This window comes from Pinus tabuliformis, chromosome 8, assembly GCF_031772625.1.
Source record: "Pinus tabuliformis cultivar Carrire ecotype Pingquan chromosome 8, CPIR1, whole genome shotgun sequence".
Lineage (NCBI taxonomy): Eukaryota > Viridiplantae > Streptophyta > Pinopsida > Pinales > Pinaceae > Pinus > Pinus tabuliformis.
Genome location: NC_142294.1, coordinates 750,222,793 through 750,238,851, shown reverse-complemented (window position 1 = coordinate 750,238,851; position 16,059 = coordinate 750,222,793). Strand labels below are relative to the sequence as shown.

The 16,059-nt window shown below is 36.8% G+C and overlaps 1 protein-coding gene across 1 annotated transcript in view; it reads right to left on the bottom strand.

The window, feature by feature from the left end:
• The window catches only part of LOC149237757 (uncharacterized), a 59,976-nt gene extending 44,176 nt beyond the window's left edge, over nucleotides 1-15,800 (bottom strand). The window contains exon 1 of the mRNA XM_089372785.1: nucleotides 15,186-15,800. Within this exon, the coding sequence (XP_089228911.1) occupies nucleotides 15,186-15,628 (443 nt within the window). The 5' untranslated portion in view covers nucleotides 15,629-15,800. The remainder of the gene's footprint in view (nucleotides 1-15,185) is intronic.
• Between the last annotated feature and the right edge of the window lie 259 nt (nucleotides 15,801-16,059).

The following is a 16,059-nucleotide window of genomic DNA, read 5'->3' as shown; positions in this document are numbered from 1 at the left end:
TTGGTCAACCTGCTCATAAAATCTCGATTTCTATGCCAAAATATGTGGCCTACCCAAACAGATAATTTCCCACAAAAAAAACTTAGTCAAAGGAAGTCAAACACTGCCCAGTCAACGCTGGTCAAAGTTGGTTGCAACTCAGTCAATGCATAAACAGAAATCTTAGTCAAGCACGTGTACGACCCAATCAGATGTAGAGAGAGAAAGATGTGCGATGATGAGTGACCAAATGAGAAAAATGACTCCTCTATATATACACAACGTTGAGGGTGAAGAGACACGTCTGTTGGGCTTCATGAGCCTACATTAGACTTTTGGCCAACCTTGACAATTAGAAGAAATAAATTCATAATTCCATTTATACTTGTCAGAGTGAGATGATCTTTAGATCAATCTTGCACCTCTCGGAAAGAGGAATCCAATAAAACTATCATCTCCATCATATGAGATGTCCAAGGTGGAGTTTGGCCTTGGTTGCCAAATTTAACACTCCCTCTCAACTAGGGAGAACTCCACCTGCCAAACCATCTGACAATTTGTACCATCTTTGTCATCCCTGCTCTGTTATGCTCTACTAAACCATGAAGAAATAATGAAGAAGAAATGATCAAGAGTGTATCATACCACTCTCCACTGACCCGAAGCCAGTCTCCATTGATCCCAAATCAATATCAAACATCCTAGCATAGGGAGTACAGTAGTACACAATGCGTCCATCGGTAGTACTATGGTCCCTCTCCTCATTTCCCTACTCATTGGCCAAATGAGAGGTACTTCCCATGAGTCTCGGACTGCATGGGTAGGATGAATCGACAGGAGAAGGTGAACCACTCATCCTGCTCATATTCCATAAGAGAAGGTGAACCACTCATCCTATGCATATATCAACCATCATGGGGTATCACAGGGGAATGTGAACCACTCATCCTGTACACAACACACCACTAGGGGAAGGTGAACCACTCACCCTATGGTCGCTCATAGCTCCAAGAAGTACCCCCAAGCCCCCCAAAGCTCCCAGAGCTCAATATCCAACTCAAACGGGACCCTCATAAGAGGGTCTTTCCACGATTCCAAGTCGTTCATGGAAGGTTAAGAATTTGACCTTCCCCAAGGGCTTCGTAAGAATATCTGCAACCTACTTATCAGTCTCAATGTGATGGAGCCTTATTGCTCCCTGTTGTACCATATCCCAGATAAAGTGGTACCTGATATCAATATGCTTGGAGCGGTCATGAAACACGAGATTCTCAAAAAGACGAATCCCACTTTAATGGTCGCAGTAGATCACGATGGTATCCAGCACATGCCCAAACATCTCACTAAAGACCTTCCTCAACCAAACAACTTCACAGGAGGTCATACTAGCAACAATATATTCAGCCTCGGCGGTGCTCAAAGCAACCGATTGTTGCTCCCTGCTCATCTAGGATATCGAAGCAGAACCTAGTGAGAAGCAACATCCTAAAGTGCTCTTACGATCCACCACACTGTCGGGCCAGTCAGCATCAAAATAACCATGGAGCCTCAAATTCCCGACAATGTATCTCAGTCCAGAGGTGATTGTGCCCCAGAGATATCTCAAGAGATTCTTGGCAGCAATCCAATGTATGTGATGAGGCTCGACCATAAATTGACTCAATGTATTCACTGCAAAGCATATGTTCGGACGAGAGTTCACCAAGAACATCAGGGCCCCCACGAGTTGATGATACTCAAAAGAATTTCCCAAATCAGGCCCAGCAACACTTCTGCATAACTTCTTAAAGTTAAGTTACATCGGAGTAGTCACGGACTTGCAATCCAGCATCCCAAATCTTTCAAGTAGCTTCACAATGTATTTTCCTTGGGAAAGGAAAATCTCACCTAGCTTTTGCCAGACCTCCAAGCCTAGGAAGTAGTGCATCAATCCTAGGTCCTTCATCTCGAATTCGGAAGCCAACTCTCTCTTGCATTGAGCATTGATAAATAAGAGGGTCTGCAAATGTCAGCAATGGATCATCCACATAAAGTACCAAGATGAGAGGTCTATCATTTTCAACCTTGAAATAAAGGTTCGGATCAGCTTCACTTCTTGTAAAACCCAACTTCATCAAATAGTTGTCAATCCTCTCATACCAAGCCCAGGGAACTTGCTTCAACCCATAGAGGGCTTTCTTCAACCTACATACATGTGTCTCCCAATCTTGAACTTCGAACCCCTCGGGTTGTTCAACATAGACTTCCTCCTTAAGTGAGCCATGCAAGAAGGTGGTCTTGACATCCATTTGATGTAAATTCCATCCTTGTGAGGCAACAAGGGCACTGATCTTGAACTTCGAACCCCTCGGGTTGTTCAACATAGACTTCCTCCTTAAGTGAGCCATGCAAGAAGGCGGTCTTGACATCCATTTGATGTAAATTCCATCCTTGTGAGGCAACAAGGGCAATGATCGAACGGATGGTGGTATATCAGGCAACTGGTGCAAATATCTCATCATAGTCCACACCTTCCTTTTGAGAGAAGCCTCGAGCAACAAACTTGGCCTTGAACTTTTCAACACTTCCATCAGCTCCATGCTTGATCTTGTAGAGCCATTTCGAGGTGACAACAGATTTGTCCTTGGGTCTAGGGACCACATCCCAGACATCATTCTTCATAATCAACTCATACTCTTCGTTCATAGCATCCTTCCAAACTTGGTGCTTCACAACTTCTTCAAATGTGCAAGGCTCAGTTTGAACAATGGTGCTCATGGCAGCTAAGTACCCTTGGTACCTATTCAGCTTCTTACTTTCACGAAATGTCCCCCTTGGTGCAATATGTCTCTCGACATCTTCGAGAGTGTCCCTGAGCCATGAGGGTCTCCTTTTTTAGGAGGAGGGCTCATGAGGAGGTGGATCAATGGGATCCATCGGTCCTTCAACATCGGGCATCGACTCATCCTGCGGTTCTCCCTATTTTCCTGTATTTGCTTCTTTGTCCTTCCTTGGAATAGGAAGGTTCCTAATTTTCCCAAGGGCAGCATCTTCATCAAAGGTGACATCATGACTTATTTCCACTTCTCTTTGACTAAGCACATAGAATATGTATGCCTTTGAAGTTTCATCATAGCTCGCAAATGTTCCTTTCTTCCCAGATGCATCCAATTTGCTTCTCTTTTCTTTCGGCACATGAAAATACACGAGGCTACCAAAAATTCTAAAATGAGAAACATCAGGTTTCTTACCGGTGAAAACTTCTTCGAGAGTTTTGGAGTCCAATGCTTGATGTGGGCATCTATTTTGAACATACACGATAGTGTTGGTAGCTTCTCCCCATAGGAACTTCGGAAGGCCTTGATCATGAAGCATGGCACGAGTGGCTTCTATAATAGAACGATTCTTCCTTTCAGCAACACCATTTTGCTCAGGAGTATATGCAATAGTAGTCTCCCTCTTAATGCCAACTTCTCTACAATAGTCATTGAACTCATTTGATTCATATTCGGTTCCATTATCGGTCCTCAATATTTTGATCTTCTTCCCTGTTTGATTTTCGACCAAGGCTTTGAAAGAGCAAAACCATGTGAACACACCTTCCTTCTTCTTCAAGAAATAAATCAAAGTTTTGCGAGAGAAATCATCCACAAAAATAGCATAATATAAATATCCTCCCAAAGATGTCATGGGCAACATACCAGATAGATCTGAATGAACCAATTGCAAAATGTCGGTAATCTTGCTATCACTTGAGGGGAATGGTCCCCTTGTATGTTTTCTTTCGGCACATCCCTGACAAACACCTTCATGTTCTACTTTAAATTCGGGCATACAGTCGGGCATACCTGTCACCATCTTCCTTGCATCAAGTAGGGCTTTATAATGAAGATAAGCAAATCTTCGGTGCCATAATTTGGATTGAAGAGATGTGTCACAAGACATAGCTCCCAATGGACTTCCTCCAACTTGATATAGGCTATCAACCCTAAATCCAAGAGTAAATGCTTCTTTGAAATTCCTTTTCCAAACACATACATTTCCATCAATGAATATGCCACCTTGAATCCTTTGTCCTCCATCTCCAAGATAGATACCAGGTTCTTCTTTAGATCGGGTACATAGAGTACTTCTTGTAGATGAATGGTGTTATCTTGATTCAAATGAAGAGTAACATTTCCAACTCCTTTCACAAGATAGGTGGCATTGTCTCCAAGAATGATTTCCAAATTTGTATCCTTTTCTATCAGATTTGAAAGAGCTTCCTTATACCCAATGAAGTTCCTTGAAGCACCACTATCAATCAACCAATTTCCCAGGGTATCCGTTGGGGAGGCAGTAGAAAGGGCAAATATAAGATAAAATTATTTTTGCTTGTTATCTACAACATTAGATTCATCATACCTGGAGTTTCTTGATCTTTTGGAAGGTTGACCATTTCCTTGTTGAGTAGCGAGAGCATTCCTTTTTCCTTTGTTGTTGAACCTGCCATTCCTTTGACTGTTGTTGCCCCTGAAATTTTTGTGGTTGTAGTTGCCATCATCCTGAGGTGTATCCCTTTTATTAGGACACTCCCTAGCATAGTGGTCAAACCTATTACAAATGAAGCATCTACCCTTTCTTCCATCTTTGAATCCTAGTCTTCCTTGACATTGCTTCTTTGAACCTGCATTGTTCTTTCTTTTAGCATGAGTGGAGAATGCAATAGGATCATTCCTATTTGAAGGCATGTCTCTCTCTATCATCCTTGTTTCTTCTTGAGTACATCTAGTCAACAATTCATCAAAACCTGGAATCTAATCATTGTTGAGAATAGTAGTGTTGAATACGTGCCATTCATGAGGGAGACTTCCGAGGGCAATAGGAGTGAGCTCCCTGTGAGAAATAACTTCTCCAATTGAAAGAAGATCATCTTTTATTTCGGTAATCCTCATGAAGTAGGATTGGATATCTTCTCCTCTTCCCTTCTTTATGTCCTTCAACTTGTTCTTGAGAAAGAGGACTTGGTTTGCATTGCTAACTTTGAACATGCCAACCAACTTGTCATATATCTCCTTAGATGTGTTCAAATCAAAGATGTAAGCACAACTAAATGCTTAAGAATAGAATCCCTGGTGATCTTCTTAGCTTTGACTTCACCTTTCTTGTACTTTGTCTTAGCGGCAACCAATGCATTTGAAGAAGGTTCCGTGATCTTTCCCTGCACATAGTTCATAACATCATGCTCTTCCAAAGTCAAATAAAGAGATATCTTCCATGCATGATAATCAAACTTATAATGGAGCTTGCCATCAGGTTTGAAGTAAGATGAGGAGGCCGCTGAATCTTGTCCTTGTCCAACAAATCTCAGTGATTGCTCTTCTCACTCTCGCTTGGACTTTGTCTTCACCTCAACTGTGATACCATGTTAATTTTAGATAACAATGGTATGTTCAATGCTTAAGAGCAATTTACTTCATTTTTCTTATTAGCCCAATATCAATTTCCTAACTAGCAATCACATTAACAATGATAGTAAATGCAGATAAAACAGAAACAATAAGCAGAAGACAAGAGAACATAGAATTTCGTGGATGCCAGGGAAAAACCCCAATGTGGGGAAAACACTTTAATCAAATCTTCTTATTATTCTTCAAAAGTTCAGCAGAGAGAGAGTACAATATACAAAATTTACTTGCCCAAACACTGTCAAAAACAGTCCAGTCAAACTGCAATCAACAGGATGCCCTAACCAAAAAGTCAACACTGGTCAAACCAGCAGAAATTCTCCTCCAATTCAGCTCGGTCAAACCCAGTCAACTTGACCTCCAAAGATAGTCCAAATCAGCCCAAAACAGTCTTGAAAAATCTAGTCAAACTTGGTCAATGCACAATCAACTTTCTGCAGTCAAAGGGCTGCAATCAACGTTGGTCAACCTACTCAAAAAATCTCGATTTCTGTGCCAGAATATGCAGTCTGCCCAAACAGAGAATTTCCCACAAAAAATGCAGTCAAACGAAGTTAAACATTGCCCGATCAATGCTGGTCAAAGCTGCCTGCAACTCAGTCAACACAAAGAACAAAAATCCCAGTCAAACCTTCGCACGTGTGGAGAGGAACAAGTTGCCTGTAATTTTGTACAACCCAATCAGAGGTAGAGAGAGAAAGATGTGTGATGATGAGTGACCAAATGAGGAAAATGATTCCTCTATATATACACAACATTGAGGGTGAAGAGACACGTCTATTGGTCTTCATGAGCCTACATTAGACTTCTGGCCGACCTTGACAATTTGACCATAGAAGAAATAAATTCATAATTCCATTTATACTTGTCAGAATGAGATGATCTTTAGATCAATCCTGCAACTCTCAGAAAAAGGAATCCAATAAAAATATCATTTCCATCATATGAGTTGTCCAAGGTGGAGTTTGGACCTAATTGCCAAATTTAACACTTGGGTTCCATTGATTGTTCACATTCCACACCCAAAACCCTTAGCGGATTAGGTGTCCAACATAGTACATGACAAAATCCAATGGAAACATTGCAATCTCCCCAATCCTAAAATCCTGAAAAATTGATAAGTTACTGGATTCATCTTCCAAGGTCTCTTAGATTCCATTGATTGTTCACATTCCACACCCAAAACCCTTAGCGGATTAAGTGTCCAACATAGTACATGACAAAATCCAATGGAAACATTGCAATTCCCCCAATCCTGAAATCCTGAAACACTGACAAGTCTATTGTATTTTGAGTGAGATCTAAAATCTACTTCCTCCATATGAAATTCAGTGAGGTCGGAACCACTCTCGTACATTTTGAGTCATTCCATTGTAATGTTAAAAATTTATGTAAAAGGATGAATATCCTTCCTTTTACTTTAAGAATTTATTAATTTAACATTACCATGAACTGCATATCAATACTTTAAATATTAGGCTGCCCCAATCAAAAATTCTTGTTTACAATCTTCAATAGCTCCCTCTATTGCTCTCAAATTGGCAGGGAACGCAAATTTTTTTAGGGACCGAATGTTGGGAGCGCACTCCAACTCGGAGCACACTTTGGGAGCAGATTCGGGGGAGGTGATCCCTCGCAATCTTATAATAAACACATAAAAACTTAATACTTACAATATAATAATTCACTATGGATATTATGAACTTGTAATTAGGCTTTGTTTTATAATCAAAATATTTTAATTTAATTTAATTTTATAACATTTTTTAATTAAATCTAAAAGCAAAAATGTTATAGTTACTTTAGAGATATATCTAAACCCTCAATCCTCACTACTACTAAATCAAGGTTTTAATAAAATTAAAAATAGAAATACTTTTATATAAAGAGGTGAAATTGATATAATACCAATCTAGATCTATCTTAACTCCAGATCTACCAAGCGTTGAGAGGAATCAAATTTATTTTCAGTTTAAAAGAGGTTAGTATCTGAAGAGATTTCATTTCTCTCAAAGCTTAATAGATCCGGAGTTAAGATGAATCTAGGCTGGTCTTCAATACAATTATAACCTATGGTAATGCTAAGAAAGCAAAAACAATAGAAAGGTGGTAGACAATGAACAAGTCAATTTGCGTAACATAAGAAATATTTATAAAAATAATTTTAGAAGTAAGAAAATTAAATATTTATAAAATAAACATTAAAAAATGAAATAAAATGGTTGATAATGATGATGTCGTATAAAAAAATGAAATATTTATAAAAAATAATTCAAAACAAAACAAAACAAAATAGAATATTTGATAACAATGATGCCCTTAAAAAAACGAGTTACTAAAATCACCCAATGCCATTAAAAAGTAAACAGCTCAGTTCAAATTCTTTTAGGGTTCCTTTGATATTAACAAGAACAGGATCTTATTAAAAATCATTTGCAGACTGGACTCGAAAGCAGAAACAGATCCACGAAAAATCCCATAATAAGTCCTATTCCCTTTATATGCCCTGTGACAAATCCCATCTTAAAATCTCAAGAAAATAAAAACAAGATGCGAAAACCAGAAAGAGAAAAAAATCAGATGCTATTGTATTGTTTTGAATTGACTGATCAACGTTTCAGAATCTTAATTTTATCTTTTTAGTTTATAGTAAATTGCATCTTTTTATGTTTTGTATTTTCTTCTATATTTGGCAAATCTAGTTGTATAATCCCCACATCCTAAAAGTCGGAAATTTGTTGCTCGCAGATCCATGATTTTCATAACTTTCTCTAATACAGAATTTTGCAGATTATAATAATAAATGAAAATTATCAGAAGGATTGTAATATGGTGCGACAGGCCAACATGACCTCAAAAAATGATAAGGATACAGAAATTATTATGTGAAATTGTAACCATCAGTCATACACTACCAGCCTTAACTGCTGGAAGAAACCAGATCATTATAGATTAGACTAGTAATCATAAGACCAATCCCGTTTCTGGATCCTCCTGCTTAGTTTGTCCATGGTGAAATAAAGAAATAGGGGATCAAATTAGAAATCTCGGATAAAGCATCCTCCTGCTTAGTTTGTCCATAGTGGAATAAAGAAATGGAGTATCAAATTAGAAATCTTGGATAAAGCAACTTATTAAAGAAATGGAGAATCAAATTAGAATTCTTGGATAAAGCAACTTATTGTATTTGCATTTTCTTATATGGAATTTCTTGTGATTCACCAAGCTTCCGGAAAGTTGGCATGAATTATGGGGATGGCTAAACAGATCACCCAAATTTCAGGAGAAGACACGAGCGAAAGCTGGGGATGGGATATAATTTACTGTATCTTAAAATTCAAAGAGGGGAAGCATTCCTTTTTTAACTTCAAATCCATGCACCATATAGCATGACATCAAAAACTTTAGTACTATGTATAAATTAATTTTAAATCTATACAGGCTTAGATATATCATACATGATGTAAAAATTAAAATGCTTCCCAGTCAAATTTCGGAGAAATGGAAGGGGGTGGAGGCCTTTAAAAGCATGGGGGGCCATATTTACCCAGAAGACGACCCCGAGTGCGGGCCTAACCCGGGGGTATGCCATGCGGGATCAATGGATGCCATGACATCCCCTTTCACAAGGGCTATCTTCATGTTATTCTTAGGATGATCCTTAGAACAAGGGATCTCTTTATTCCAAAGCTTGGAGATTGAAAATGGAAAAAGGTACGTTCAAGGTGTTCCTTACTCTAAAAATGATGTAATCAGGATAGATTCATTTTAATTTTCAATTTAAAAAGCACCTATTGAAAAGAAAAGAAACGTAGCAATAATTACCAATTTAAAATAAATTTATATTATTATTGTTTATAATTATTTTTCTATATATTGTTATAATTTTTTTAATTATTATATTATTATTCGTAGTTATTTTTCTCTTAATTTTTTAAAAGAAAGACCAAATATAGAAGTAATTCCATGTATTTAAAATATTTGAATTTAAAATATATTTATATTATTATAATTTTTATATTTTTTATTATTATGATGGATTACTTTTTTATTAAATTGTTATTATTGTAATTAATTGGATTTTATTATTATGGTTAACTATTTTTCTATTTTTGTTCCTTGAGATTTTAGGATATGAACTATGTGGAAGTTTTCCCTGTCCAATGTTTATCTTCAGGACTCCATTTCTATTGGACACTCCACCCACCCATCTTTAGGACTAGAAAGCAGATAGATGATCCATTGATACTTTTCCATTTTCTATATTTTTTTTGGGAAAACAGTTAGACGTTAGAAATGTAATTGATCCGTTGATGCACCTCACTACTAAAGGGCAAAAAACGCAGAGAACATATCTTGTATGAAATGCTGTAATCATTCGGGATTTCTGTATAGTTAGGGATTTAGTTATAAATTAGGTATTTCTAGTTATAATTGTTTCAGTTATTGTTTTCAAGTATAAATGTAACCTTCATTGAATGAATTAATACATAGATCATAGCATTTGAATCAATGGAATTCTCCAGGTATCAGAGCCTGGATCGAACTCCGTTGAACCAGAATGCTTAGATCCTCCATTGTTGTAAACCAACGAAGAAGATGTGCTTGCTGACCTGAATACTTAACTGTCAGCAGCGTTGGTAGAGGCGTGACCTGGTAGTGTGTGCAGCAACATTGGTGGAGTCAGCAGCGTTGGTAGAGGTGTGCTTGGTGGAGACTCTGCTCTGGCAGTTTTTAAATATTGGTGGAGACTCTGCTCTGGCTGTTTTTAATATACAGCCATTGGGTTGTTAATAGTTTTTTTCTATAAGTTAATACAGAAAATATTTTTTTTAAAGGAAATTTATGTTGTAATGATTGAAACAAAAAAAAAAATTAAAAGAATTTTGTTCCTGTAATCATAACAGTCTTTTTAAAGAATTCTGTCATTATCTGAGAAAAAAAAAAAGATGAACTCCTTGGTATCTTTAATTGGGATTGTTCTGTCCAGAAAGGAAAAAAACCAGGAATGGTTCAAGAAGGTTAACAATACACTTATTTTTAATGATTTGTGGGATGTAATTTGTGAAGGAAAAGAAGGGAATCCACCAGATCAGCATGACGAGGAGAAACAGTTAGCAATCTGGCAAAGTAAGGATAAAAAGGCCTATGCCTTAATTTCCACTTCAGTCTCAGAAGAGGTAAGCAGATACATTGCTCAGAATAAAACAGCATATGATGCCATAACAAAACTAAAAGAGCTTTATGATTCACATTCTGAATTGGAGATAATTCAGTTATTGTTGAAGTTATTTAATTTGGAAATGAAAGATAATGATCCTCTAAAACTTGCTTCTGAAATTAAAGCCATCAATCATGAAATTGAATCTACTGGAGTTAAAGTTGATCTGCAACTCACTACCTTTATAAAAGCTCTTTACCCTAGTTATTCACACTACTTGGAATCTCTCCAAGCTAGTGGGCAGATAAATGAATTAGATTTTGATAAATTAGTTGGGAAAATTGCAAAAAGAGAGAAGACTTTTGGCAAGAAAGAAACATCACATAATTCTAATACTGAAACCCTATGTCTTGCTCAAAAAGACCAAAAACCTCAAGAAGAATCTGAAAGAAATACTAAGGGTAATAGAGGTCAAGGTAGGAAGAATTATAGAGGCAGGGGGGCAGAAATATTTGGGGAGATAGACAACAGAATGATAAACAAAGAAATTTTCCTGATAAAACAGCGGTAAAATGCTTTAGATGTGGTAAAATTGGACATACAGCTGCAAATTGTAGAATTTCCTGGGAGAAAATTAATGAAAGAAGAGAACAAATTCTTGAAAAGAAAAATCATCTAATTCCATAAAAAGGACAGTCTTCTGAGAATGCACATTATGTTGTTGCTCATTGTAATTTTCATATGAAGATATATTTAGTACCTCTTTTTCTTCATGGCATGACAGTTGGATTTTAGACACAGGTGCCACTTGTCATATGACCTTTAGAAGAGATTTGTTTGAACAATTCAGTGATAATATTGTGGAGTAGTGTATTTTGCTGATAAGTCTCAAGTTCTATTCAGTTAAAAATTCTTGGACTTTCTGCTTATACTTTGAAGGATATTCATTACATTCCTCAGTTACAAAGAAATTTATTATCTCTTGTACAAATAAGACAACAGGGACATTCCATCCACATATTTGATTGTAAAGTGGAAATTCGAAGAGCATCCGACAATAAAACTGTAATCACTGGTGTAGAAGAAGTTAAATTGTTGAAATTGAAAGGTGTGTCGTCTGTTACATTGAACACAAATTATTTGGTTCACCAAAATGATAATTTGCCATCTTCTTTATTGTGCCATGCACACTTTGGTCATATTCATTATGAAAGTATTAGAATTATGAGACAGCAAGGGATTAAAGGACTTCCAACAATTCCCAGAAAATTGACCCCATGTAATGCTTGTATATTGGGCAAGCATCACAAACAATCTTTTCAGAATTCTACTTCTCGAGCTACAAGAAAATTAAGTCTCATACACTCTGATTTGTGTGGACCTATGCCTGTACCAACTGCGAATGGCAATAAATACATATTGACTTTTATTGATGATTATTTGAGGATGTGTTGGGTTTATCTGCTTAAGGAAAAATCACAAGTTTTTGATGTGTTTAAAAAATTTCATCTCTTGATTACAAATGAAGCTCAACTAAATATTGGTACTATAAGAACTGATAATGGAGGAGAATATACTTCACATGTCTTTGAAAAATATTTGCAAGAGAATGGCATCAAACACCAGACCACAATACCATATAATCCACAACAAAACAGTGTTGCAAAACGAATGAACAAAACATTGCTTAATATGGTAAGGTCAATGATGTTTTTTAAGAATGTAAAATTGATGTTTTGGGGAGAAGCAACGCTCTGCGCAGCATATATTAGAAATCGGTGCCCATCCTCTGTCATTAACAACAAAACTCCATATGAAATGTGGTATAATCGTCTTCCTGCTGTTAAACATTTCAGAGTTTTCGGTTCTCAATGTTATGCTTTGATTCCTAAACAACAAAGGACTAAGTTGAGTGAACGGAGCAGAAAATGTATTTTTTTAGGGTATTCTATGACTTCTAAGGCATACCGATTATATGATGAAGAGAACAAGAAATTTATTTTGTCAAGAGATGTAATTTTTCTTGAATCTGATAAAGATTCCCTCACTGTTGATAGACAACTTAATCAGATAGAAAAGTTTGTGCCTCAAAAGTTTTATTATGAATCAAATAATATACTTCCACATCCTGAAGGGGGGATACCTATATTAGATCAGTCTGTGGAGTTTCCTTCTCTCAATGATGATAATTTTGCTATTGATGAAAAATTGGTTGATGCAAGCGTTTCTACAGACATGACAGGGATAGAAACGGAAATAGAGTTGACAGGGACAGAAATGGCAAGAACTGAGACAAATGAAGAAGATGAGCAACTTCCTACACAACCTTTGCGAAGATCATCTTGTATTCGAACATTTCCGAAGAAATATGATGAGTTTAAGACTGGAAGTTCCTCAGGTAACTATTCTCATTGTGAATTTAACTTTTCTGTGGATTGTGAACCTACTTGTTTTGAAGAAGCTACTAGTTATGATCAGTGGAAAGATGCAATGCAAAAGGAATATGATGCTCTCATAAAAAATGGCACATGGAGGCTGGTGGATCCTCCTGTTGGCATCAAACCTATTGGTTGCAAGTGGATTTATAAAACTAAGTATAAAGTTGATGGTTCACTAGACAAACACAAGGCAAGACTTGTAGCGAAGGGATATGCACAGAAAGAGGGTATTGACTATACAGAGACATTTGCTCCTACAGCTAAATGGGGCACTATTAGATCTTTGTTTGCTATTGCAGCTCAGAAAGAATGGAAAATTCATCATATGGATGTCAAAACTGCTTTTTTAAATGGAGATTTGAAAGAAGATGTTTACATGTTTCAGCCAGAAGGTTTTTCCGTTAAAGGGAAAGAACAAAAGGTTTGCAAACTAATGAAGTCTTTGTATGGCTTGAAACAAGCGCCACGAGCATGGTATGAGAAACTAACTGAACATCTTCTAAAGTTAAATTATAAACATTTTGACCTAGATGATGCAACTCTTTTCATTAAGAAAGTTGGAAGATCAGTTGTATATGTTGATGATTTGATGATCACAAGAAACAATGATGAATATATATCATCTATTAAGAAGGAATTAAAAAAGGTTTTTAATATGACAGATTTAGGTTTACTTCATTATTATCTTGGATTTGAAGTTGGTCAAAAACCAACCACAACATATTTTCATCTCTCAGAAGAAGTATGTTGGTAAGTTATTGAACAGATATAGTAAGTTATTGAACAAATATAGTATGATGGATTGTAATCCTGTTGCTACACCAATGGCGCAGAATTTGAAACTTACTTCAAAAGAAGGAAAATCATTTGAAAATCCAACAAAGTATAGGCAACTTGTTGGAAGTTTGATTTATTTATCTATTACTCGTCCTAATATAACATTTGTTGTCGGAATACTTTCCATATTTATGCATCATCCTTCTGAGGGGCATTGGATAGCAGCAAAAAGAGTACTAAAATATTTAAATGGAACCCAAACTTACGACATCAAATATACCAAAGTTTTAGACTTCCATCTTGTTGGTTATTCAGATTCCGATTTTGATGGAGATAAAGAGAATGGAGTCTCTACTTCTGGCTATTTGATGAATCTTGGATTAGCAGCCATCAATTGGAGATCACGCAAGCAATCTGTTCCTGCTAATTCTACCACTGAAGCCGAATATGTTGCAATCATTTGGCTTCAGAAAATACTTCAAGATTTGCAGGAAAAACAAAGAGCTTCAACTCCTTTATTTGTTGACAACTCTTCTGCAATTCAATTGGCCAAGAATCCAAAGTTTTATGATCGAACCAAACATATCAACACCAAGTATCATTTGATTCGACATCATGTAGAGGCCAAAACAATTCATCTGACACATTGTCCAACATCAGAACAAATTGCAGACATCTTTACAAAAGCATTGGGATGTGAAAAGTCCGAAAAATTTAGATCTTTACTTGGTACGTGAGATGTCCCCTTCAGATTAAGGGGGGAAATGTTGTAATCCTTCGGGATTTCTCTATAGTTAGGGATTTAATTTAGGGATTTAGTTATAAATTAAGTATTTCTAGTTATAACTGTTTCAGTTATTGTTTTCCACTATAAATGTAACCTTGAATGAATTAATACATAGATCACAGCATTTGAATCAATGGAATTCTCCAGACTTCTTATCATGAAACACTTAAATTTCTAGGATGCTTTGGATAAAAACAGTTGCCACAACAACGTCAGTACCTACACGTGGTGGATGTTTGTGAAACTTAACCCCTAATCGCAATGGCACAAGAGGTGAAAGTTTGTGGCACATATCGACTTTTACCCAGGTACAGAAGTCGGAAAATAATGTTTCCAATCTATCACTCACTCTTCTGGTGGGGAAAGCTAGGAGGTAAGCTGAACATTAAACCATTAATAAGAGCTACTATTGTGTTTGCAACTGATCTACAAAGGTCCAAGAAAGTACAATGGGGACCTATGTTTCTCATGCCCGCTACAATGGGGACCACTAATTGGCAATGGTAGATGAAACCCACTTCACAAATATCAAAATAAAGTTTCAAATAAACTATGCCCACTTTACAACATGCAATACAAAACCCATGGAAAATAACGGGAAACGGGGCCAAGAATACCTTAATTGGCGCTTGGATTCGAGGATTTTATGATCCTGCACCCCATGGGCCCGGGTCTCAGGAACCAAACCGTGAATCGAACTCTGCGACTCTTTGTTATCGACACTATAGCCATCCACAAGTGCGGTTCCCTCGGCAGTTCGGGGGCCGTGACAATTCGCATCCACTGCATCGTTGCTGTTGTTTGGGGAAGCTGAGGAAGAAGAATTTACAAACAAACCCTCGAAATCGTCAAAATCTGAACAAAACCCTTTAGCATTTGCATGGACTGCCGAGGCGCCGAGATCACAAGCATCATCCTCTCCACATGGGATGAGGTCTTCCAAGATGAAACCCTCGTCAGTGAAATCCCAGTGCAGCCAATCCTGAAGTTGGTCATGATCATCACACCCAAGATCGCCCTCGAAATCTTTAATTATTGGAGAACCCGCGTCATCTGCCATGGTGTTATTGACGAGAAAGAACGCCTGTCTCCAAGGGAAACTAATTCAGAAACACCGGTGGGATCTTGGGTGGTAATACTAAAGCTGCAATCGCCACCCTGCTCGGGGAATAAATTCATGAGTATTAATTTGCAGGTAGGAAAGCAATAGAAGAGGGATATGTTTGCCCGTCTCAATCTTTTTATATATATATATAAAAGAATAATAATAAAATGATTGCGTGACTTTGTCTCTTAAAAATAGAAGTCTTAAAAATAGAAGCGTTAAAAATAGAAATATAGATTTTAAAATAATAATAAAACAATAATATACAGAAGTAAAAGCATAAAATAAGGGTGCATGACTTTGTTTGTTAAAAATAAAGTAAAAGCATAAAAAATAAGGGTGGATGACTTTGTTTTTTAAAAATAAAGATTTACAGACTAGTAATA